We start from the raw sequence: 26,305 nt of genomic DNA on the forward strand, positions 1-26,305 counted from the left end.
AAGTGCAAGGTAATGTCGACCGACCTGCCTTTGCTGTAGATATGCTGAGATCTTAGTAACCCATTCGAAGCAATTCTACTCCTCAAAGAAAGGAGGAGAGACTGATAGGTCTTAAGTCTTTGGCAGTGACATGAGAACTTTTATCGGCCTTCGAGACGAACACCCCTCTAACTGGCCACCATGTCGCCGAAATGTTTTCGTAGATGGGGGTCAACCAACTGTGTTTCACGCTTAAGCTGTGCAGGTATAATGCTGTAGGATCCCAGAGACATACACGTTTTAAAAGAATAAATAGCTTTCAAGGACAGACCTATATACATAACTGAAGATTTCGACGCGCTCATCGATCGCGATGGTAGATAGCCTTCGACTTGGCACTACAGGAAGATCTGATCGAAACTTCATTTCGTAAACATCCCAGTCCGTGTTTCTAAAGTGTCTATATGGTTATCTGACCGAATCTGCTCTGTCCAAAATTAGAAAGGGAATGGTCATTAAGAACCGTCATTCAGAGATTAAGGGAGCTATTTCCTTTGATCTCAATGTGAGGTCAACGATTTCTTCACTGCCTGCCGTTACGAAATTAGAGGAGCTTCCCCGCTTCTTAATATAGAGATCTTTCACTACAAACGTCTGAACATATTTACCAAAATTTATTGAATGAAGTCACTGACCTTTTGCCAATTTGTAGTTTACTTTCAGCCAGATGTTAGCAATTTTGCGGTTAATTGATATATATACATAAACTATATACAAATACTTGCGGCTATTTGTCTTAAAACAAAAACGAAAATTATAAAAATATTAGATAGTACTTTATTTACAGTGGAATTCAAAAAAGATGTTAGGTATCCATCATCACCTAAAATGCAAAATAACTTAACATCACTTTTCACCATTTTCAGGAGAAGACAAAAACAAACGAGTGAAAATCATGTACTTGATGATTTTTATTTAGAATTATGGCCAAAACTTTGGTATATCTGAGCGGAAAAGCTTATATCTTACTTTGTACATCTACTGCAACACTTCGTTTCACTTGAGTAGGTACATACATATTTTATTTTTATACCCTAAACAGGGTATATTAAGTTTGCCACGAAGTTTGTAAATTGTAATCTCCGAAGAAAATGTTCAGATCGGATTACTATAGCATATAGCTGCCATACAAACCGAACGATCGGAATCAAGGGCTTGTATGGAAAACTTTCACATTTGACGTGGTATCTTCACGAAATTTGGCATGGATTACTGCTTAAGGCAACAATTTAATCTCCGAAAAAATTGTTCAGATCGGATTACTACAGCATATAGCTTCCATACAAACTGAACACATAATTACGAAAAGAAATGCACCTGTGAAGGGTATATTAGCTTCAGTGCAGCCGAAGTTAACGTTTTTTTCTTGTTATATAATAAGTTGTCAAAAAAGTCTTGCGGTATTTTCGCTAGTTGGCGCTGAAAGCGCGTAGTTCTAGTTTTATTCGTCGCATCGGGTCATGCTATACCTTTTTCTAAAGCTCATTTCACGCGCTAACACGTGTTTGATTGATTGTCGTTTCTTTTAAGTCATTCGTGAGTTATAGCGTCGCAAACATGAAGCAAAATAAAGAGAAAATACGGCATATTTTACAGTACTACTACGATAAAGGCAAAAATGCATCTCAAGCCGCCAATAAAATTTGTGCAGTTTATGGACCCGATACAGTTTCCATTTCCACCGCACAACGATGGTTTCAACATTTTCGTTCTGGTGCAGAGGTGGTCGAAGATGCGCCACGCTCCCGAAGGCCTGTCGTCGAAAATTGCGATATAATCGCTGAATTGGTCGAAAGAGACCGGCATAGTAGCAGCCGTAGCATCGGTCAAGAGCTGGGCATGAATCATCAAAAATTCATTTCAATTTCAATAAAAAAAAAATTCAATAAAAATACCGCAAAACTTTTTTGACAACCCATTATTAAGTTTAATGGAATAACAAATTTTTTGGAAACCAGATGAAATAGAAAGAGAAAGATTAGATTTCAAAAAAAAAAAAAGAAAAAAATTTATAAGGATCGGTTATATATTTTATTGACCATAAATATCTTCTCTAATAGGATCTAGTTGCGTTCACTGCTGCAATTGAGTGATGTCTGTGTATTACGACGTCTATCGAGTATTTGCTAATCAACAATTTAAGTCAAAATGTATAATAAACCAAATGTGATGCAGAAAGAAACGAGTTCTTTCGCGAGAAATTAGATTTACTGTCTGAATTCTTAATAAAAATACAACATATTGAAAATAATACATAAATACATATCTCAATGTTTATAAAGTCGCTGGCTAAAATTACCCTCGCGCGATGAACTTCACATGAGATAAATCTTATTTTGTTATATTCTCTTCATAAAGCGTGTCGTAAATATTTGAAAATATGTTTGAAAAACATTGGAATAAAATAATAAAAAAGCAAACATTTGCTAGAAAATTTAAAATATTTACTCATCAGTTTTATACATATACATATATACGTATATGTTCATGTGTATTTTTTGTAGTAGTTGCATCTTAATTCTCATATATTATTCAATTAAGCCAAAGAATCTGTTTTCATGATGAAAGCGCTTAGTATATTCTAGCGCATACAGCAAATCGCAGCCACTCTCTATAAATTATATTGCATACACACATACGTAGTTAATAATATATGATGTGTATAATATTGTTAATGCAGTATATGCTAGACATCATTACTGAGGATGGTCCCAAAATAAATGCTTCAATACATATAAATATTGTACTCTGTTCGCAAATATTCATTTCAACAATATTCATATAAACAAGTGCTATATACCATACATATACGATATGAAGTATTCATTATTCGGTTTTAAGCGAAATAGATAACTCTTTTCCAGTACCATATTATTTAATGCCCTAGTGCTTCTATCTATTTAGTTTCACTAAAATATCTAGCTCAATATGCAACTTACGGGTGATCCGTGTAGTGATTTTTTCCATAGCCTCTTTTTGACAGATCCCGCTTGTGTAGTGTCAATCTTTCCAGTTATTTTTGTTCAGTATTGTTTGGCATTTCATCATGGAAAGACTTATGCCTGAACAACGATTGCAAATCATTCAACTTTTTTTTAAAAACTCACGTTCTGTAAAGAATGTTTTTCACGCGCTTCGCTCAACATATGGTCAACATAGTCGGCCAACTGAGCGTACTATTCGCAACTCTTCTCTCGAAAACTCGCAACGTCGACTCATCAGATGTTGTCATCGTCCATGTAAAGAATGAGTGACTTGTTTTTTTTGTACGCGCTTCGCTCAACATATGGTCAACATAGTCGGCCAACTGAGCGTACTATTCGCAACTCTTCTCTCGAAAACTCGCCACGTCGACTCATCAGATGTTGTCATCGTCCATGTCTCTGCACCAAATCATTTGATTGGGGTTCTGATGAGTGACTTGCGCGGTTGTTTGGTTTTCAATGTATCTTACGAAAGAGGACTTTACCTTCTGCAATTGCTCCAGTCATTGTCCGAAACGTAGCAACTGTTGGCAAGAAGTTATTCTGCGTTGGATTGCTCGAGGCTGACGTTGTTGTTGGAAATTATCTTCGACGTCGAAGTTATGACTGTTAACAATGACAAGCAAGACATATTTGGTCTTGTCCTCGTTCACGACTTTTCAGACCCGAAAAACATCGCACCATAGGGAGTCATTTTGTCTGAATAGTGGCAAAATGACGAAGTCGAACGGCTCCGTGGCAATATTGGAGAAGTCTTTTCTTACTTTTGATCCTGAAACAAAACGAGCTTTTTGGTATTGCTCATTGTTAACACAGCCATATTTTTTTGCGGAGATACCAAATTCAGACATTAACGTAGAAGATATATCAATTTTAACGAGAGACGTGTATCATCAATCCAGTGCTGTCAAAAGAAGGTGGTGTGTGTCGATTTATCTACCTACCTACAAGTTTCATTTGGTGGAAGAACAAATTGATTTTACTTTTATTATACATTTCTTCAATGGGACTCAAGCCTATAAGACGTTATTTAAGAATACTACTCACTATAATGTGAGTTGCATTTATCTTTTAGCAAATAATAAATTGATCAAATGAGATCGACCAGTCAGATTAAATGTCCAATCTTGCGATTCTCTCAATAGAATGTGAAACTGCTTCAACTTTATATTACAATGATATGATTTGTGATTTTGCAGCGATCAAATCTAGAAAAGTGCATATTTAAGTTCTATCACTATTTTCAAGGGGGTATTCTACTCTAGAAGCATGAATTTCAGGTAATTTTTAAAGTTTCGTATAAAAAGGCAATTAATATTTTTATTATCCATTTTTTATTGTGTTTTTATTGATATCTTAAGAACACAGAAAAAAATTTTACAAAAAAATATTAAAAATTAAAATAATTAGAGGGGGGGGGAGACAGGTGTAAAAAAAATGGCGCATCCTGGTGACATTGAACCTGACTCTCCTGGTGGTCTGAAAAAAAAAATCAAAAGAAATTCTTAATCAGTAAGAATGCTGTTATAGTCCCTATTTCAGGGAACACGAAAAAAAATTTTTTTGAAAAATGGCGACTGCCTGAAAATAAAAATCATTTTTTACGCTTTTTTTGAAATTCCTGAATTTTTTTTAAATATTAAAAACAAAAATTTTGACACGATGCTGGTAGGAACGATAAAGGATTATATAAAGAAGGTTCACACAAAATTTCAAGTAAATCGGTTGTATAGAACTTGAGATAATGGCGGTACCGTGTGGAAAAAAGTAGTTTCGAGAAAAACGCGTTTAAAAAATTCGATACGGCCGAACCGGGCTAGGTACTACGTCACTAAAGTAACTGTAGCTCTTAAAATAATTTTAATTTTTAAAAATCCTTTGGAGGATATGTTCTTAAGGGTCTAAACTTTAAATATATGAAAAAAATCGAATTTTTCAAAATTCTAGAGTAGAATACATCCTTAAGATAGATATAAGACAAATTCAAAGACTGAAGAGTATTCGAGTAAAAATTAATATTTTTCATTGTTATTCAGATTATTATATTGTGAGTGTACAACCCTTTATCTTTTATAATAAATTTTGTAAAAAAATTTGTTGAGGTATTTTTTTGAATATTCAAAATTAGCGAAGATCGTTTTGCCCCCCCAAGACGTTGCGCCCGGGGCGACGGGATTATCTGACAGACTGAAAACTACATGCCTACTATAAGGAGGAACCTCAAGTACTGAAACCACTTGGTTTGAAGTTTCTAGCCATCAAAGCAGATGTCAATGCTATGGAAACCCCGGTTCCTGCAATAAAGAATTTAAAGTAAATTAAATTTAGGTACTTAAAAAATTATGGAATTATGAGTTTTTTAATGGTAAACGTTCTGCTGATACTAAAAATGTGCCGTGGTGGGTGTTATTTGTATTTAAGTTGTTAGAGGCGGAATCAAATAATCCACAAGGTGATTTCTTTCCTCAAAGATGTTGCTGCAACATTTTAGATATTTTATTAAACATGAAATTTTGGATCTGCGAAAGCTCTGGCTAAAGCAAGTGTCACTTGAGACAATTCTTCAGCCCAACTGCTAAGTGTTTTCTTCCAAGCAAGAAAAAATGTCTGCTTCTGAATATTTCCTAAACACAGCACAATTACAATTACATTAATGTTTCGACTATGGCATTTGATTCAATACGAATTTCCATGCCTTTATCTACGATAATAGTTTGTCAAAAAAGTCTTGCAGTATTTTCGCTAGTTGGCGCTGAAAGCGCGTAGTTCTTGTTTTATTCGTCGCATCGGGTCATGCTATACCTTTTTTGAAAGCTCATTTCACGCGCTAACACGTGTTTGTCGTTTCTTTTAAGTCGTTCGTGAGTTATAGCGTCGCAAACATGGAGCAAAATAAAGAGTAAATACGGCATATTTTACAGTACTACTACGATAAAGGCAAAAATGCATCTCAAGCCGCCAATAAAATTTGTGCAGTTTATGGACCCGATACAGTCTCCATTTCCACCGCACAACGATGGTTTCAACGTTTTCGTTCTGGTGCAGAGGTGGTCGAAGATGCGCCACGCTCCGGAAGGCCTGTCGTCGAAAGAACCGATAAAATCAGCTGAATCGGTCAAGAGCTGGGCATGAGTCATCAAAAATTTTCATTTCAATTTAAAAAAAATGCAATATAAATACCGCAAGACTTTTTTGACAATCCATTATAATCGTATATGAAGTAAAGCCAATTTGGAACCGGATTTGATTATTTGGGATACTAATGAACTAGAAATGATTGAATATTTAGTTCATTAATATTTTTGCTTGAAGTAAGCATCTTTCATTGCAAAGGCTAAAAAACTCGAATTCGGCGCGCTCTATGGCAGTGAGTCTCATCTGCAATGCTGATTTTATACATCTAAATACTTATGTGCGCACATTTCAAATAATCTCCATGCCACATGCAACATTAACCGACAAAACAAACGCATACATAATTGTATGTATATATGTATCTACTTATATATATGTATGTGTACATATGTATGTATGTATATACATATATTATTTAGTAGATTACTAGTATGTAAGTCAGTGGAGCTTTAAGTGCAATTGTGATAATTGTGTCACTGTCATCAGCGAATCGCAACGTTTTTCGCACACCATCACAGCGCCAAGTAGAACAGGCGGCACACACAACAGCCGCGTCTGAGTTAAGTATCCACAAGTGATAATAAACTGTCGGCCTGCCGGGCTGTCTACCACCCAACTGTGCTGTTAGCGCGCCATTTCATTGCGCCAGAACCACAGCCGCGCAACGCGACCCGGCAGTGTCCGCACAGTTTCGTCTATTTTGCGATTTCCGCACACGCACTGACACTCACACGCACACACGTATACGTACATACACACACACACTTTCGAATAAAGCGGCACGCGTACGCGTCAGCTGCTGTTCAAGCGCTGGCATTTACATATCTACTTGTTCAGACCTACATACATACATACGTACATGCAGACACTATGCTTTAATACGCTTGTGTGTGGGTGTGGCGCTGACAAGCGAGTCTCCAGCTCTGCATCGTCCCATGCTTAATTCAGTTGACCATCAACCAGCATTGGCGACAGACGCGCGCAAATCCAGCCATCCACTCCACCGAAAAGCGACAATTACATTCAATATAAATTAGATTCGGTCGTACGCTTCAGTCCGTTTGCCAGTCAGTCGTTCTATCCGGTGACTCTGACAAGTCACCTAGCCTAGACGCGCGTACGTGGGCCTAACGCAGGCGTCGTCGCCTCAATACACCTCTGCAATTTGGACGTGAACTCGCAGTTACAGCGACTGCTTCGACATTCTGCATTTATCAATCGTTTGTGTCTGTGCGTGTTTCATTTAATCTGTCAAATATCACCTTATGTTTGTGTCCACGGTCCATATGTGTGTATGTGCGCGTCTATTTAGTGAACGTTTTTGTGCCACTGTTTGTTCAAATGTGTGTTCGACTGCTACTTGGCCATGTAACAGCATCAGTAAGACACAAATAATGTATTTTTAAACGCGCGCCTATCTGTGGCACAAGAACACCAACTACCTACACCTCAATGTGCATGTGTGTGTGTTGTAGGCGAAGTGTATACATATAAGTAGTGTTTGAATGTGTACGAGCACTTGTTGAACCGGCACTATCGCAGCGGCGACGCGTTCGCCCACCACAACAGACCATATGCACCTCAAAGTTTATTTATTAATTACAACAACAACACAATTTGAATATATCACCAACGTTTAACATATATATATGTACACTTAATCGCATGTATATGAAGCCTGATTGATAGCAGCTTCTTTTGTTGCTGTGATTAGACTTGCAGCGGTGAACTGCAGCAAGTGCGCTGATTCGCGTAACTTTGAATGACACTCAATGTAGATATTCTGACGTAAATGATAGTGGGCTGTGTGTGTGTGGGTACATACATATCTACGCAAGTTTAGTGGCATCCATCCATGTAAATCACGGCAAGAAATCCTTATGAAATTATGTTAATCAGTTCATGTAGGGCACAGGCCTCACTTCAAACCATTCCCAATACAAGCGGCATTTATTTTAATTTTTCTTACTGTTATACTATATGTGGTAAAAGTGGAGAGATATCAACATACGATTACATATATAAATACTAGACTTATTCCGCTGATCTTACGAAGATTTTATCAACCGTACGCTTGGAGATTAATCAAAATTAGATTTTTTAAATATAATACAATATAAATATAATATTATACAGATCCAACTGTACTATACATACAATAACAGTAACAAGATATACATTTTGAATCCGTACAATTCATTTTGGCATTTTTAAAAGTATAAACCGATTCCATTTACCACATTCCTTTATGGGGTTACATGAGTTTCCTCAGATAAAAAACAGCATTTTTCCAACGATTTTTTTCTCATATAAAATATTAAATAATTTATTAGAATTTTCTACTGTTACAAACATACACTATTAGCGAAGAAATTTTGAAATTTTTGGAAAATAATATTTTCAACTCGCCCTTTGCGACGCCATTTCCGGTGTCCCTTCAGAAAAAAGATGCGCCCGCGTTGGCAAGATAACTCCTTACAGGATTATCTAAAGTGAAAAAATACATGTTTCCGTTAAAACCTTAACTTAGAACTTGGACGAAGGAAAAAACTGAAAATGGGGTTTTTGGTAGACATTTTTACAAACAAATGAAAATTTCAGTGATAATTTCGCGACATCTTTTTTTTCAAATAGTTGTAATCGGAAAAAAATCCGTCGTACAAGTCTTTAAGAATTGTATATCAAAGACCTGTGTAAAATTTCATGAAGATAGGTTGAGTAGTTATCAAGAAATCTTGCCAACCGACTTCAAAAACACAGTTTTGAGAAAAACGCGTTTAAAGGTGGCGCACTTAGCCTGGCTAGCCTCGAGTGCACAAATTCTCAAGGCTGTATCTCCGTAGTTATTACTCGAATCTACTTAAAAATTTAGGACAATATTCTAGATGTGTTGTAGAATTTAATAGCAAAAATTCGATCTTTTAAAACCCGTAAACCCATGTAATCCCTTATGGAACATTATCAACAGTGTCTGCTGTTAAAATGCAACATTTTCGAATTTGTAGAGCGCCATATCTGTACAGAGTTATCGACTGTATGTTAATTTTATTATAAATATTGTATTGTATTATTGTCGATTGTATATCAGCCACGAAATGTGTTCGACAGCCGCTCCGAAGTGGTTTAAAACTAATAACTCTTGGAAGGGAAAGTCGTTTCGTCAATTAATAAATATTACAGAAAGATAAGTTTGGTGAGCATCTAATAGTTTACGTTGATGTTTCTCTTATTTAGAAAGAATACATCCGAATCGTGAAAAGTGCAAATACTCACCCAACAAACTAATCGTTGCAGTTACTATATATTCATTTGGCTATAAATAGGTGACACCTTAGTGTTTATACCTTCATATTAGTCCCTAATAAACTAAGAAAACGAAAATATGTAGACTCTACGAACCAGTCAGTGCCTTTTCTCATGTGAGCACATTTTTAAATAGGCCACCATGAACTGAAAGAAAAGCTGGCTCTAATAACTAAAAAACTAATACTCAAAAAAATTCAGAGATCATTTTAAATTGCATTAAAATGCATTTCGACAAATTTAATTTTAACCATTTTTGGCTACAGCTGGCTCACTGTGCACTGTCCGCACTGTTATGAAGGTCGCTAATATCAAATACATTTAAATTATCTGCCACATTAATTTTTTTTCAGTTGATCCAAAGCTTGCTGAGGTATAGCAAATGTGCTTCCTCCACTGCCACCCTACCACATTCCGTCCAAATGGCAGATGAAATGTCTTTTTTATGATGCCAACAATAAACGAAATAATCTGTTGAATTAAATCAGCAATTGGATATGATTTTTTTTGTACACTGAAAAAAATTATTAAAAAGTACTTAACATCATTAGTCGCTCAATTTAATGGATAACAGGAAATCGAATTAAAAATATAAAAGTCTTATAAAATATATCTGATATGTCTCATAAGAGAAAATAATGTTTAATATAATATATTGACAAATTGTCTACACAAACGCTTATAAATTGACTCAATTAAGAAGTTGTCTGAAGCCAATACATATTTTTAATTCATTATAAAACTAAACTTACGGCCATTTAATTGAGTATTCTTTTTTTTTATTGACATAGACGTCGCTTACGCGCTCATAGACCAGCTTTAATTTAATTCAGTAGTGTCCATAAATTATCTAATTTAGACAGTTAATGGGATGTCTATCGTCTTATGATCTTTACCTTTATTTTCTTGGATTTAACATAAATCCAGTAGTGATCACATTTGCAAGTATGATTCATGTTTTTATTATAATTACTTTAATATAAATTCAAACTTGTTAGAATGTACTTAAGAAACGCCTTTCAACTTAATTTCCAGAGTTGCAATGGATAAAACGTATAAATCTAATTTACTCAATTAAGAGGCTTTTAAAATTATTGATTGATTTAAGGTGTAATATTTTCGCATAAAGATTAAATATTTTATTCAAACATTTTATTATCCAAAGACACATATTTTACAAAGATTTTATGAAGTTTTCAAAGGAAGATATTCGACACTCGGCCATTATGGCGTCATTTCCGGCATTCCCTTGGAAAATAGGTGGCTACGCTTTGAGAGTAGAACTTGTTACAGAGTCACCAAAAGAAAAAAACAGTATTTTAATTAAGATCAGAAACTACTTGTAGATATTGGTTGAAGAAAAAGCAAAAAAAGTGAAAGTTATATTTTTGGCAGACGTACAAATCTTGATGAAAATTTCTCGATGTTTTTTTTTTTTAATTGGTTCTAATTGACTTTGTAAATTATAGCTCGACCTTTGTCAAATTTTATTAATATCGGTTGAGCAGTTCGCGAGAAATCTGGACAACCGGTTTTGAAACACAGTTTTGAGAACAACGCTTATAGTGAGTGTGACTATATAGCTGACCCGAGTTTGCAACTTTTCAAGCTTGTATCTCCAAAACTATTGCTCGGTCCAACATCAGAATTTATGAAAATATTCTAGAGATGTTATAGAATAAAACAAGACAATACAATTCTGTTTTCGAAACCGTGGAAACCTTCATGTAATCCCTTAAATAAAAATTATACGTATATCGATTTGCTAATTGACTCAATTAAAAAACTTTTCAAACCTGTATCTCCAACACTGTTACTCCAATTTGAATTTATGAAAATATTCTAGAGATGTTATAGAATAAAATAAGACAATACAATTCTGTTTTCGAAACCGTGAAAACCTTCATGTAATCCCTTAAATAAAAATTATACGTATATCAATTTGTTAATTATATTATAATATAGGAAATAAGACAATCGTTTCAGTTTTTGAAGCCGTAAAAACCCATGTAACCGCTTAATTTATATATCTATTTGCTAATTGACTCAATTAATGGGAAAAAAATTTTTTAAGGCTTTTCAAGGAAATTCTATCTCCAAAATATATATCGATGTAATATAATAAAGCAAAATGAAATAATACAATACATTTCAGTTTTTGAAGCCGTAAAAACTCATGTAACCGCTTAATTTATATATCGATTTGCTAATTGACTCAATTAATGGAAAACAATTTTTTAAGGCTATATCTCCAAAATAATTATATTATATAGCATGAACACGACAATACGTTTCAGTTTTTGAAGCCGTAAAAACTCATGTAACCGCTTAATTTATATATCGATTTGCTAATTGACTCAATTAATGGAAAAATTTTTTAAGGGTATATCTCCAAAATAATTATATTATATAGCATGAAATAAGGCAATACGTTTCAGTTTTTGAAGCCGTAAAAACCCATGTAACCGCTTAATTTATATATCGATTTGCTAATTGACTCAATTAATGGAAAAAAGTGGGTGAATATGAGTTAAATGCAGCCAAAGTGGATTTTTCTAAGTGCTATGATGACTGGAAAATTCGTTGGCATAAGTGCATTGCAGCGGGAGGGGGGATTACTTTGAAGAAGATAAAATGGACAAAATTCACCTTTCAATTTGATCAAAGTAGTATATGAGTTTCACAAACAACGTATACCCCATTTAAATTATCAAACTACATCACTCTGCATCATCTTTCCATTCGAAGTCAACAAGAACTTCATAAACTTTGCATATTTAAGTGGAACTTCTTAACGAAAATGAATAATTTCAGTATTCAACCTTCAACGCCGAAAAAGGAAAAGTGGGCGCAAGTAATTTGCAAAATAGAAGATTATATCGAGTTGGGCTTCCCAACAAAAGCGAAAACGTATTTTGCAAAAAGTAATTTATCACGCCGCCGATAAATTTATCACACATTACGCCGCATATATGGTACATACATACATACATATATACATAATACGTATGTTAACAAATTGTATTTAATTTCGATGTTTTAAAAACTCTGACCTCATTGTGTGACAGGCGTGGGGCTGCGTGATATACAGCCACAGTTCCGTTCTTTAATGTGAATTTGCAACAATAATGCGAATACGAGGCATTTGCACACACACACACACACACACACACATAAAGTGTTTCTATGCACTTTTGTACACTTAAGTGTAAAAGTGCAACCCAATTAATAAAGTCTCAAAAGTTCACATCGCAAGAGTTTAGACAAAAGCCATTGCTAGCACTAATAAAAACGGTGGCATAAATAGCGCAAGTCATTGAAATTCTTGCTCATTAAATAGACGCATTTGCAACAATATGTCTGTATGTGTATGTAGTTGAATGTGTATAAGTGTCTGTGATATGCAAGTGTGTGCTCGCATCCATATTCAGTATGGAATATGTGCTAAAATTGAGTTGAGCAATAAAAGTGCAATTAATGGCGCTCTTAGATACATACCTACGCACACACATACTCACACACTCGCCAAAATTGTAAAATTGGCAGATGTAATGTCTGAATTGTTGCATGCTATCGGATAATAGGCAAATCATACGTGAAAACTTCAATAATATTTACTTAATCGTTAAATATCATGATGTCTGTGAAATTTCAACGAAACGAGCGTGATATTCGTGCCTTGTATGCACTCGTATTTTATCGCTCAGATGTGCCGCCGCGACGCAAGTTCACTGACGGCGTCGTTATCGAGTTACGAGTTGTGAATTGAGGTAGGACAGTTGAGCAGTCGAGCTGATGGATTAATTGTTTTAATTGCGCGAAATCAAAGGCGAGTGGTTTGTTGATTTATTCTGGAAATTACATGTGGGAAATGAAACTAATTGCACATACGTTCGTGTTTATGAAATATGATACACTGCAGTGGCTACACTTAACAATATGAAACCATAAGTTACAAGCTGCAATGAAAATAATTTATACTCCAGATCAGACAGACGTTATTTTTTGCGAAATATAATTTCTATAGTGAATCAACAAAAAAACTTACTACTAATAATTCTGATACACAGCAAAGCGAGAAATGTTAGCCAGGAAGTATCGGAATTATATTAATAAATGAAATATTTAGTTAACCCACTTGCGCTGTAAAGTAACAATTTTCTACTTCACCGCTTACGCGATTATAGCCGAGTTAACAACAGCGCGCCAGTCGTTTCTTCTTTTCGCTGTGCGCCAATTGGATATTCCAAGCGCGGCCAGGTCCTTCTCCACCTGTTCCTTCCAACGGAGTGGAGGTCTTCCTCTTCCTCTGCTTCCCCCGGCGGGTACTGCGTCGAATACTCTCAGAGCTGGAGTGTTTTCATCCGCTCGGGCGACATGACCTAGCCAGCGTAGCCGCTGTCTTTTAATTCGCTGAACTATGTCAATGTCGTCGTATATCTCGTACAGCTCATCGTTCCATCGAATGCGATATTCGCCGTGGCCAATGCGCAAAGGACCATAAATCTTTCGCAGAACTTTTCTCTCGAAAACTCTCAACGTCGACTCATCAGTTGATGTCATCGTCCAAGCCTCTGCACCATATAGCAGGACGGGAATTATGAGCGACTTATAGAGTTTGGTTTTTGTTCGTCGAGAGAGGACTTCAGCTAACTTCAGTAAATCCTTTTGCACAATTTTGTCATTCTAATGGCGTTAAGACTGTCCGACTTTCCAAGTAAAAATTGAGGTATCTTGATCAAATTTTTCATAGGTTCCTTGGCGTCCAAAGAGGAATACAGTGGTTAGTGTGCCTTATTTTTTGAAAATTTAAATGAAAATGGCTTAAAATTGCATTATTTAATATTTGGTCCAAAGACCTTTGTGTTCAGTTACATTTTCTAGAAGTCTAGGGACACTTTCAAACAAATTTCCTATTATTTCCTTCAGTATGCTTCTCCATTTGGTTTGTACTCTACTCCATAGCTCATACATATTGCTCGGCGCTGTTTGGTAATTGCACAATCATCTTCACAGTAGCCCACAAATTTCAATCGCGTTAAAGTCGGGGCTTTGTACTGGCTATTGGATGAGTTGAAATTGTTCACTTTGGAGCCAGCGAGTAAAAGTTTTGGCAGTGTGTTTCGAATCGTTATCCTGTTGAAAAACGTTGCCTTTTTTCTTTCGTTTCACAAAGTCCGATAAATTTGACTTTTTTCGTTGAAATTAAAACCTTGAACGACGCCAGAAGTACTGTTTGCCATCCGATTGGAAGCAATTCGTTTCATTCGATCAGATAACCGCTTCCACGGACCAGTTTTTTTGTTCCTTACAAAACTTTAGACGTGCCTTAATATTTTTATTAGACAGAGCAGGTTTCTTCTGTTTAAAGGCGGCCAAAAAAAACCAATTCTTCAAAGAGCTCTCCGAGCGGTCCATTCGCTGGCAGGTTTATTTGTGGCGATTACAGCCTCCTTCTTTATTTTATTATCCGCTTTAGTGAGTCGTCGCACTATTTGCCTTATGCCATGTTCGAGAAACCAACTTCATTACATCGTTTTCTTATAGACTAACTTTATTTAACCAGCAATTTTACGAATCGAAAGACCACTTTAACAACATTACTTCAACGTCGAATGAAACTAGAGAATTTATCCGCAAAGTAATAGGGCTGAGTCGATTTAATAAAATTTATTGAACCAATCGCTACAATTTAAAAAAAAAATCGAAATAGGCTCCTTCTGCGTTGATGCCCGGAAGGCATTTTCCGGAATAGTCTTGAGAGCCGAGCTGTATGCTGCTTGTATCCCCTCTGTCATCTCAAACTGCTTGTCTTTTATCCGTCTTTTCAGACAAGGAAACCAAAAAGTCCGGGGGCCACATCTGGGCTGTAGGACGACTGCGGAAGCGTTAGGATGCCGACCTTGGTTAGGTAGCTGTTCACAAGAAAGGCGATGTGAGCCGGGGTGTTGTCGTTGTACAACTTCCAATCAGCTGCGATGTCTTGTCGGACCCGATTGACCCTTCGTTTGAGTCTCTTGAGGACTTCCACGTAAAACTTGGCGTTGACGGTTTGTCCAGGAGGAACAAATTCATGGTGGACGATGCCTTTGATGTCAAAAAAGACAATGAGCATCGTTTTCACTTTGGATTTGCTTATTCATCCTTTTTATGGGCGAGAGCCCTCCAAAAAGGCCTGGTGCCACCGAAACACACTACTTCTTGCTAAAGCAACATCTGAGTAAGCCTGCTTGATCATATATATAAGCGACAGGAGCGCGCTCTGCCGAATCTAGTTGGTGCACGCACGCTCCGAAGTACAGTCGCGGCGAGAGAAAATCAGTCCTATTACTTTTCAGACAAACTCTGTATTCGCATTTTGTATGGAAACAGTGATTGCCTATATACATAAATACATTCTCTTTTGCTCTTGCAGGATTGCATGATACCCCGAAATGTACAAATCCTATACTCAGAGCACGAGAGCGACCCATTACAGAAATATCAGCAAGATGTATGTGTGTGTGTGTAACATGAACATAATTGGATTTATTTTGCTAAGCCTTAACTAGGAATTTGGTGTACTTTTCCTATCACAATTCGTGCATGTCGGTGGAAACCGTGCAAAGGATTTGGAAGAGCAAGAAAACCCGATCTTATTACACACCATAATCAAAAAGTTTCAGATATGAAATTTCCCGTTTACATAGAAAAAATTTACCCACATATGCATATGTATGTATGTATGTGCCTATATTTATCTACTGAGAAGTTATCAAAGCTTCATTTAGCGAATTCTGTAGTAAAAACCAGAAAAAACGTTAACTTCGGCTGCACCGAAGCTAATATACCCTTCACAGGTGCATTTCTTTTAGTAACTATGTGTTCAGTTTGTATGGTAGCTATATGCTATAGTTAACCGATCTGACTAATTTCTTCGGAGATTACATTGTTGCCTTAGAAAATAATATATACCAAATTTGGTGAAGATACATTGTCAAATGTGAAAGTGTTCCATACAAGAACTTGATTCCGATCGTTCAGTTTATATGGCAGCTATATGTTATAGTGGTCCGATATCGGCCGTTCCGACAAATGAGCAGCTTCTTGAAGAGCAAATGACGTTGGCGAAATTTCAAAAGGATATCTTAAAAACTGAGGGACTAGTTTGTATATATACAGACGGACGGACTGACGGACGGACAGACAGACAGACGGACATGGTTAAATCGACTCAGCTCAACATACTGATCATTTATATATATACTTTATAGGGTCTCCGACGCTTCTTTCTGGGTGTTACAAACATCGTGACAAACTTAATATGCCCTGTTCAGGGTATAAATATATAATCACATACTTTTTTCAAAGATTTATATAATGCTTGTATATATATATGTATGTATGTATGCATATGTATTTTCAGTCATACTTTCAAAGTAGGAAACGACACAAATAACTCAACAGTACATTACGGGTTAGAAAATATATAATTTTGTAACTGTTTTATTAGACCTCGATAAATGCTAATAAATTTAGTGGTCAATCAAACTTTGGCGGTAGTAAAGCAGGGAAAGTTGAGAGTGTGTGGGAAGCAAAAATCACTTTTTAGTTTGCTAAAGAAATTAACTGAAGTTTGCTGCGCGTAACTTCTACGAGCGATCAATAATAGCACAGCAATTTGAATTAAAATATATAAACCGTGATGATTTATAGCAATGGGTGGCACTTGGTGGCAAGGAGGCACATGTCACGTCCACATGGCACAGCTTATACGAATTATTTTAATAACAAATATACTTTGTGTTCAATAACTTACAACAAAAGTAAAAAGTTGTCGCTTCATTTGCATATTTCAGTACTCATTTGGAACGCTGCCAAATTGAACATTTGAATTTTTATTGCATTAACAGCATATATGGCGAGTAAAAAGAAATTAAAAAGCGGGAAACCAAGAACAGGTGCTACATTGCTCCAATCTATTACTGCACGAGCCACCGTATATGTTGAGGCATAAATGCTTGTTGAATGAGACAATCGCAAAACAACTGTAAGTGCTGTGTAGTACAGTGCTTGCAACACACACTCGACCACTTTCAAAAGCATAAGCGCAGCATTAACGAATTCAACGTTGCCATATTGTCCACTCATTATTGACATGCAAGACGCCATGCCTAACCGAACTGCCTCTGCCTGGTTGTGGTCGTGTCAATTAATAGCTGTTGCTGTAATTGTTATGGTGGCTAGTTTGGACTTTTACAGTCAATGCAAGCGCTTATTTGCTTATTTTTAATTGTACATGTTGTTGTTGGCTTAATGATCACGTAGTTCATCAGAGCGTTGTTATTGCATATTAACCCCTTGACGGGCGCCAGCTGACTTAGAAAGAAATTGACAGGCGAACAAATGCCAAGTAACTGTCAGTATTTGAAGCAGAGAGGCACAGGTGGTAATTTACTCTCGATCGACGATCGTGTCAGTAAACGATTAATCGTAAAGAAAGCTTTATTCAATTGTTTAATAAACATCATTGAACGGCAATTTTTGTATTCATTTCCAATTGAACACACGTAGGCATATATTTATATGTATGCATGTATATGTTATATATACAATATATATGTACATAGCAAAAACATTATTTCCTCTAATTGCCTACTTGTTGCCACACCTTTAAATATATGGAAAATTATTTCGTGTGCGTGATTTACAAAAACTATTTTCGTTATGGATCCATAAGCCATAGAGTACCATATATATATACCAAGCAGTTATTGCGCTAATGTTTTCTTTATGACGTCAATATTTGAAATATGTATTGAATATCGCTTACCTTGAACGGAGCGGAAATAATGGTGTGTTGTGAGAAGTGAAACATTTACGGAGGCGTTGCTTGTCATTGCGAGATTTATTATTGGTAAAAACTATTGGCAAAACTTTTGTTTATGGGATGATGGAAAAATAATTAATCGACTGAAAACTATAAAATATTGCAGTCAATATAAGAATGGATTTCAAATATATTTGGTATATTATTCTTAGTTTCATTACAGCATTTCAATTCTCATTCAAGTTAACCACAAATGGAAGATATGTGAATTTGGTACAACCAAAAATACTAAATTTAATATATGGGGTATAGGAAGAAAGCATCCACCAGAGTATCGGAAATCAGTATATTAGGGATATGAGGATTATAGCAAGACATCGATATATATTCTGAGCCAACCCGCATTACTTTAAAGAAAAAATATCCACATAATTTCATTACAATTTCCCTCATACAGACCGACATAAACACTTTAAAGTAAGTCTAAAACGGAGTTATCTCCCTTCTTCTATGAATCCTGGTCGTTAACGACCTGCTTAAAAAACTTAAAGATCGTGGCTGTCCAGTGACTGCTTATATAGATGATGTAGCACTTAAGATCAAAGGAAAGTTTCCGAGTACCGTGTTCCAATTGACGCAAGGGTTTCTCAGCGTCATAACAAATTGGGCATTCGGTATTGGTGTCGCCATCAGCACAAATAAAACCGAAATGGTTGTATTTATTAGAAGATACAAGATTCGGGTCGCGCCCCTGCCGCAAATGGCAGACATTCGTCTGTAACCGGTGGATCTAGGGAAATATCTATGGTTCATCCAGGATAGGATGCTTTCATGAAGGCCGAATAGAAAAGAACACACTTGCAAAGAAACTCGAGAACCTTCGTCAGCATGTGTGGTGCACTAAGGTCCACTACAACCATGGCACGTTAACGCCATCTTGCACATAGTGCCCGTAGATATCGTCGGAAGGTGTATGGCTTGGTACCAGACTCAGATAATCTGGGTTCCTCAAAGAACACGTCTCTTAACACTCGAAAATCCTCACACACTTTGACTTTATACCGGATCACTTGGATCATGGAGCCGCCAAACCGAACTCTGGCGGCTCCTTCTCTCCTCATATAAAGGCGAGAGTTGTGGGTGGGAAGAAGCCGTTGGAGGAGAGGGGCAGTGAACTTCTTTACGGATGGGTCGAAACTTGGGAGGAAAGTTGGTGAAGAGGTATACTGTAAAGAGCTCTCTATCAACTCTAGCTTCCGACTTCCTGACTATTGCAGTGTTTTCCAAGCCGATGTTGCAGCCATTAAGATAGCAGTAGATTTACTGCTCCGGAGTGCAGCCTCCAGGGCGGCGATACTAGACTTAAACCTATTAACAATGCGTTCAGGGTTAGTCAAAGAGTGCCTCGCCTCGCTATCAATAGCATGGAGTGTCGTTGTTATAAGACTAGTATGGGTGCTAGGCCACATCTGAAACGCAGGAAAAGGCACTCTGTAACCGCTATCAGTAGAATGGAAGCGGGTCGGTTCTCACTTATACTCTTGTGTTCTACTACTAGATAGGCTTTGTGGGAGCTTGGAAGAAGATGAAGTGGAAACAACTCAACACTTCCGTCTTGACTGCCCTGCGTTTGCGAGGTCAAACACTTGGGAGCGCATACGTTCACAAATCCCACCGAACTGGCGGTTATGGAAATCAAACGTTCTCCGTTAAACTAAAGTGTATTCGGTGTTATACGTTCACTTAATTCTACTAAATAATATAACACATTGACCAATATAAACGAGTCTAAGCGTAGTATTTAACCTCACAGACTGACCGATGTAGTATATGGTTTAAAGTGAACCGGAAGTTTCAAAATTCTTATTGTATATATTATATGTGCATTAGGGGAGACACTGAACCGATTTTATCTATTTTTGACACAAAGACACACTGTTATTATAAACTTACGCCCTCTGCATTTCATGAATATAACTCACATATTGTCCGACAGGCGATATAAAGTCGAAAGGCTTTATATAAAAATAAGAATTTTATCCATTTTAGATGCAAGGGTATATTTATTAATATCTGCAAAAGATTATGTCCAAGTTTCAGTAATATATTTAAAGAGTGACTGATATATTCGGCAAAAAGTCAATCATAGTCAGCCATATCCGATACATGGGGAATAGAAAAGTTACAACCCATTTTTGTCAATTAAGTTTTGTGCAAAGTTTTATCCCAATATATTCATAGGTGCCAGTTTTGCATACTGTAAAGTGAAAGTATTAGGTGGAACTTAAAATTGTGTTATTTGTGAAGTGGGCGTGGTTTTTAATAGCCAAGCCGTTCTGAAGATATGGTTTCAGGGGCGAACGCAGGTTTTGGGGTGTCAAACCCCCCAAAGTAATTTTAATAGAATTTAATTCTACATAGTCATTTGAAAAATTGTAATTTGTTGTTTTCAAAGCAATCTTTCTGCCGACAATGTATGAATATGTAAAATAAATGAATACATTAGTCACTAACAGCGTTGCCGTTTTGATACAATTGTATCTTTTTTGATACTTTTTTTCTAAATTTTGTGATTTGATACTTTTTTGTTCACAAACGGTCTATTTTGATACTTTTCTGCTGATAGAATTAATTTTTTGAAACTATGAAAATGTTAAACACAAACCTATTGTATCTGCGAGTATTAAAAAGTTGTGGGAATGTAGGCCAATTAAAAAACCCAGAAAAATATAAACTGGACAGAGACATTTTTTTAATTGGCTTCAAAGTAATGAGCTTGCCTTATAACTATGTGGCTACTGAACTGGATTTTTTTTAGATTTAAGGGGAATTGTGAGACGAAAATGGACTTCTTTTTGAAAATTAGTTCGGAACTGAAAAGTCAACAATAAGGTTTCTATTATTTTTTTAGAGTTTATTGTTAATCATAATAAAGGAAAAATGAAAACTCATTTATTATGACTTTCAGTTTTCGTTCCATGAGCAAACTGTTGTGAAATAAATTTAAATTAAAAAAAATTATGCTATTTGCAAAAAAATACTTGAGTGTCTTAACTAAAATGTCTATATTTTTAATAAAAACAACCAGAAAAAACTGGTCTGAATTGGATTCACAACTTTACTTATTATTTGTTTTTCATTTGCTGAATTTAGAATGTGGAAAACGTTAAAAATGTTTTCTTCAGATTATATTTTCTAACTAAAATTTTGAATATATTTTCAGGAACTGGTTAAATCAAACAAAGAGATCCAAAACTTTTTTAGTGCATCGTTTTTAAAGATTGGAGCAACAATTCCCTATATCTGTCGCTTCAAGTGAACGCTCGTTTTCCTCACTTCGCAGGCTTAAAACACATTTAAGAAATAAAACTGGAGAAGCACGCCTGAACGGAATGGCTCTCTTGAATATCCATAGAGATATAAACGTGACGGAGGAAGAGATTTTAAATGTTATGGCCCAAAATAAAAGAAGATTAGACTTCAATTTGTGAATAAAATAATGAAACATTGTCTTTTTACCTAAAACCCCCCCCAAATTTTTTTCCTTCGTTCGCCACTGTATGGTTTCATCCAACAGTATACTATATAAACACTTTTAGAACATTTTCAAAGCACAGATGTCCCTCCTTAAGGCGACTCGTGATACAAAATCGACTAATAACGTTTTGTGAGTCTGGCAATGGTCCGATTCCCCCGTCTGTAATCAATGTTCCGTGAAATATGCGCGCCAAACTTTATCAAGATATATCATTTTACTCAAGATGGCGCTTGGACATACAGATGAACAGACGTACAGACAGACAGTCATCAGGTTTCAACTCGTCTCGTCATCCTGATTATTTATACATATATGTATGTATACATAACTCTATATCTATCTCGATTAGTTTTACAACCGTTAGTTGAACAAAGCTGTTGTACTCTTGAACTACATGTTGCGAGAGTATTAAAAATATTTACCGAATTTGTGGACTTTCTCTGCGAGGAGCTCTATTCCATACCAATATTCAATGTTCTCTATATTGATAACCTTAATAACATAATTTAAACTTATAATCTCGTCATTAGAATATGTTCAAGAAGTTTAGGGTACCTAACAATTTACATACCAACGAAATTTGCTCGGATCAAAGACGGGAAAATAACTTTCAGATGTTGACAAAACTATAACTCAAAGTATAATATATTGATTATGAGATAAAAAACTACACGGAGGAGAAGGAATCACAAAATGATAGATATGGAGCTTGACTATTGTCTAACACTGGTTTCATCCATTTTCGGTATACTCAAACAAATATCTGAACTTAATTTTGATCTAACATTTGTTTCAACTATTCTTTAGTCTCGAGTGAATATATGTATGTTTTGTCCGAGGAAGAGTGTCCTTCGTACTGCGCTTTAACCGAATAAAATGCTGTGAAGTGGCCTCACGAATGCAATTGTTGTCTGAATTGAGCAAACGCATTACCCATCGGGTCGAAAGCTTTCTCGTGTCCGCTATATTATGCTGGATCGCGGTAGTCATTTACTGAGGATATCATCGAAACTCATCACACCAATTTTTGTTAGATTAAAAGTCACCAACGATGGAGAAGAAGCACCGTATACAGAATCCAAGGACTCTTATATTTTTTATGACACTTATTGCCAGCCGAATGTTAATAAGTCTTTCTTGATATGGCCCTGTCTGTTCCCATTCGAACTATGCAGTTTGAACCCACTTTTTATAAACGCTTTAGCTATTTTTTTAACAAACTCAAAGGCGGTCATTTAAATGTGGACTCAATTTTAACATTTCATGTCTGTGCTCCAATCCAGTAATTGTTTCCGTTAATCGACATGCAAACAGTTTTCCGTGTCCCGACACTCAGTCATAACATAATCACTGGCACTTCCTATGCAATTTGACCCACATATGGGCGCCGTGCATGCGACAACCTCAGTTGCAATCTGTTGATGAAATCTGCTGGTTTGCACTACTAGTCGCACCTGCAAATTGCAAGGAATACTGTATTCCAATAAAGATTTTCTAACTTAATTAATGCCACTTGCGAAGGCAATGTCTATGTATAACTACACACATACAGATGTATGTGTGGTGATCCATGTAGCGCTGCAGGTCCTTGCACTTTCGCCACGGCCCAATACACAACAAAGCACTACGCGCGCTGAAAGCATTAAGTGCTGTCGGAAGTGCTACCGTTAGTCGGGTAAAGCCGTAAGGAAGCGGAAGGTTGGAGGCGCCTGCAGTTGCAAAAACCACGTGACCCAAATACGCGACGTGACCCACTCTAATAAATTGCATGTTGTTTTTCAACGGAATTCTGTGGGCTGGGTCTGTTGACCCGCTGACCATTCACGCGCGGCGTTCGATTGAGCCGATTTGTGACATGCTAACACAGTAGCTAAGTGGGAACCCCCATACAAGCAACTTGGTAATTGACGCTCATACGAGCGTACATCTATGTATATGAGCATATATAAGTAGTACATGCTTGTAGTACAAATAGATGACATGCATGTGAAGCTCCCCGGCTCTGCACTATTGAGGAGATGGGGTAAGTTAATGGGTAGGGAGTTCACTTTTTAACGTCACGACGCCAATCTAACGCTTGCCTGTTGACTTACATTCATATTCTACCCGACTTTCATCAAGTACTCACTCTCGATTTCATGCAGTGTGTGTGTTGTGTGTGGTAATTATTGCTCCTGCCAGCCCTCACAAGCTGGAAGGATGGCGTGTCGTGTACTGTGTCGTCACTAAACTGCGCGTCAGCAAGGATAAGAGCATATGTCAGGAACAAAAATTTGGCGTCTACGTTTTCCTTTTTCACATTTCAGAGAGAGAGTGAGAGAGCGAAAGCAAGGTATGGCTTGCGTGTGTATTGGTCGGTGCGTGCTTGTATATTTGCGAAAGCTTAGCGCTATATTATGGTCGGCATTGCAATCAGTTGGCATTAGACTCGCGGTGTGTAGAGAGCAATTGTGATTGTGTGTGAACTGTGCGCCTACATGGACATATTGAACAAATGAGATTGAAGCGGTGCATCTTTTGATAAACTTTTATTTGAAATTAATTTTCTCAGAACTGATGGATTAAAGATGGTACACTCCAATGAAGATGCGCTCAACAAAATTCCACTGAAATCTGCCAGCGGCTTGGATGATGAGGAGAAAAATGGTGGTGAATTCACCAGTGATACGGCGGCGGCGGAGGAGGCGAGACGCGAGCAAATGTAAGTGCAAAATGTATAAGCTCAAAAAGTAAGAAAAACGCAAATTAATAATCAAATTAGCGGATATGCAAAATGTTCAACAAGCTGCTAATGACTTCATTATAACTGCAGTTGTGTTTGTAATTGTGATTGTAATTATGATAAAAACAAAAGCATCAAGATAAATCCATCAACAAGTTAAAGCAATGCTCTAGCGGCACTTGTGTACAGCAGCGCCGCTGTGTGAGCCGAGCAATTTAAATACACATAAGCTAAACATGCCAAAAATAAATGTGTCAAAAAGATATAAATCGAAATATTGTAATGATTCAGCAATTAGTAATGATTGCTTTAGTTCTGATATCGTAATAATGTGTAAGCATAAATTATTTGATGACAAGGGCATACATTTCTATGAGCATCATTAAGCTTGGTTTTGGTACAGTCACGTACAAAAGTAAAAAAGTGGTGTTTTTTTAACTGCACAATTATTCAAACCCTTATGATGGCACAAAAGTTTGAATTACATTACCTTCACCTAGGCCCTATATTGACCTTGTACAGAGAAAAGTTAATCCCAGCCATAATCAGAAGATAAATTAATATTTGCATAAATAATGGAAGATGGATAAATTATAAGAACTTAAATGTCGCAGTTGTTTCCTCGGGTAAAAAACAGCATTTTTTACAACATTTTTTTTCTTAAGAAAAAATTAAATATTTTACTATAATTTTTATACCCTGAACAGGCTATATTAAGTTTGTCACGAAGTTTGTAACACCCAGAAGGAAGCGTAGAGTCCCCGTGTATATATAAATGATCAGTATGTTGAGCTGAGTCGATTTAGCCATGTCCGTCTGTCTGTCTGTCCGTCCGTCTGTTTTTATACGAACTAGTCCCTCAGTTGTTAAGATATCGTTTTGAAATTTTGCAAACGTTATTTTCTCTTCAAGAAGCTGCTCATTTGTCAGAATCTGCCGATATCGGACCACTAGAACATATAGCTGCCATACAAACTGAACGTTCGGAATCAAGTTCTTGTATGGAAAACCTTCTTCTTTGAAGTGGTATCTTCACGAAATTTGACATGAATTACTGCTTAAGGTAATAATATAATCTCCGAAAAAATTGTTCAGATCGGATTACTATAGCATATAGCTTCCATATAAACTAAACACATAGTTACTAAAAGAAATGCACCTGTGAAGGGTATATTAGCTTCGGTGCAACCGAAGTTAACGTTTGTTACAAATATACACTATTAACAAAGAAATTCTGAAATTTTTGGGAAAAAAATATTTATTAAAAAAACTTGGCCATTGCGACGCCATTTCCGGTGATCTCTCAGAAAAAAGATGTGCCCGCGCTGCCAGGATAACTCCTTACAGAATCATCTAAAGAATAAAAAATACGAGCTTTAGTTAAAACTTTAACTTAGAACTTGGTCATTGGAAAAAACTGAAAACTGGATTTTTGGCAGAAATTTTTTTTTCAAATAGTTGTAATCGAAAAAAAGTTCTTCATCCAAGTCTTTAACAATTGAATTTCAAAGACCTGTGTAAAATTTCATGGCGATCGGCTGAGTAGTTCTCAAGAAATCTTGCCAACCGACTTCAAAAACTCATTTTCGAGAAAAACACCTTTAAAGACGGCGCACTTAGCCTAACTAGGCTCGAGCGCACAACTTTTCAAAGCTGTATTTTCGAAACGTTTACTCTAATCAACTTGAAAATTTAGGACAATATTCTGGAGATGTTGTAGAATTTAATCAGACAAATCAAATTCAATGACAACTGTCGTCAAATTAATCATTGTC

At 36.3% G+C, this 26,305-nt stretch overlaps 2 protein-coding genes across 2 annotated transcripts in view; both read left to right on the forward strand.

Moving 5' to 3' along the window:
• The window catches only part of LOC126759960 (uncharacterized), a 410,786-nt gene that overhangs the window by 324,292 nt on the left and 60,189 nt on the right, over positions 1 to 26,305 (forward strand). The gene's annotated exons all lie outside the window — the stretch shown is intronic.
• LOC126759997 (scoloptoxin SSD14) overlaps positions 1 to 26,305 on the forward strand; it is a 45,580-nt gene that overhangs the window by 10,547 nt on the left and 8,728 nt on the right. Inside the window, exon 2 of the mRNA XM_050475313.1 lies at positions 24,360 to 24,509. Coding sequence (XP_050331270.1) covers positions 24,360 to 24,509 — 150 coding nt within the window. The remainder of the gene's footprint in view (positions 1 to 24,359; positions 24,510 to 26,305) is intronic.

This window comes from Bactrocera neohumeralis, chromosome 5, assembly GCF_024586455.1.
Source record: "Bactrocera neohumeralis isolate Rockhampton chromosome 5, APGP_CSIRO_Bneo_wtdbg2-racon-allhic-juicebox.fasta_v2, whole genome shotgun sequence".
NCBI lineage: Eukaryota > Metazoa > Arthropoda > Insecta > Diptera > Tephritidae > Bactrocera > Bactrocera neohumeralis.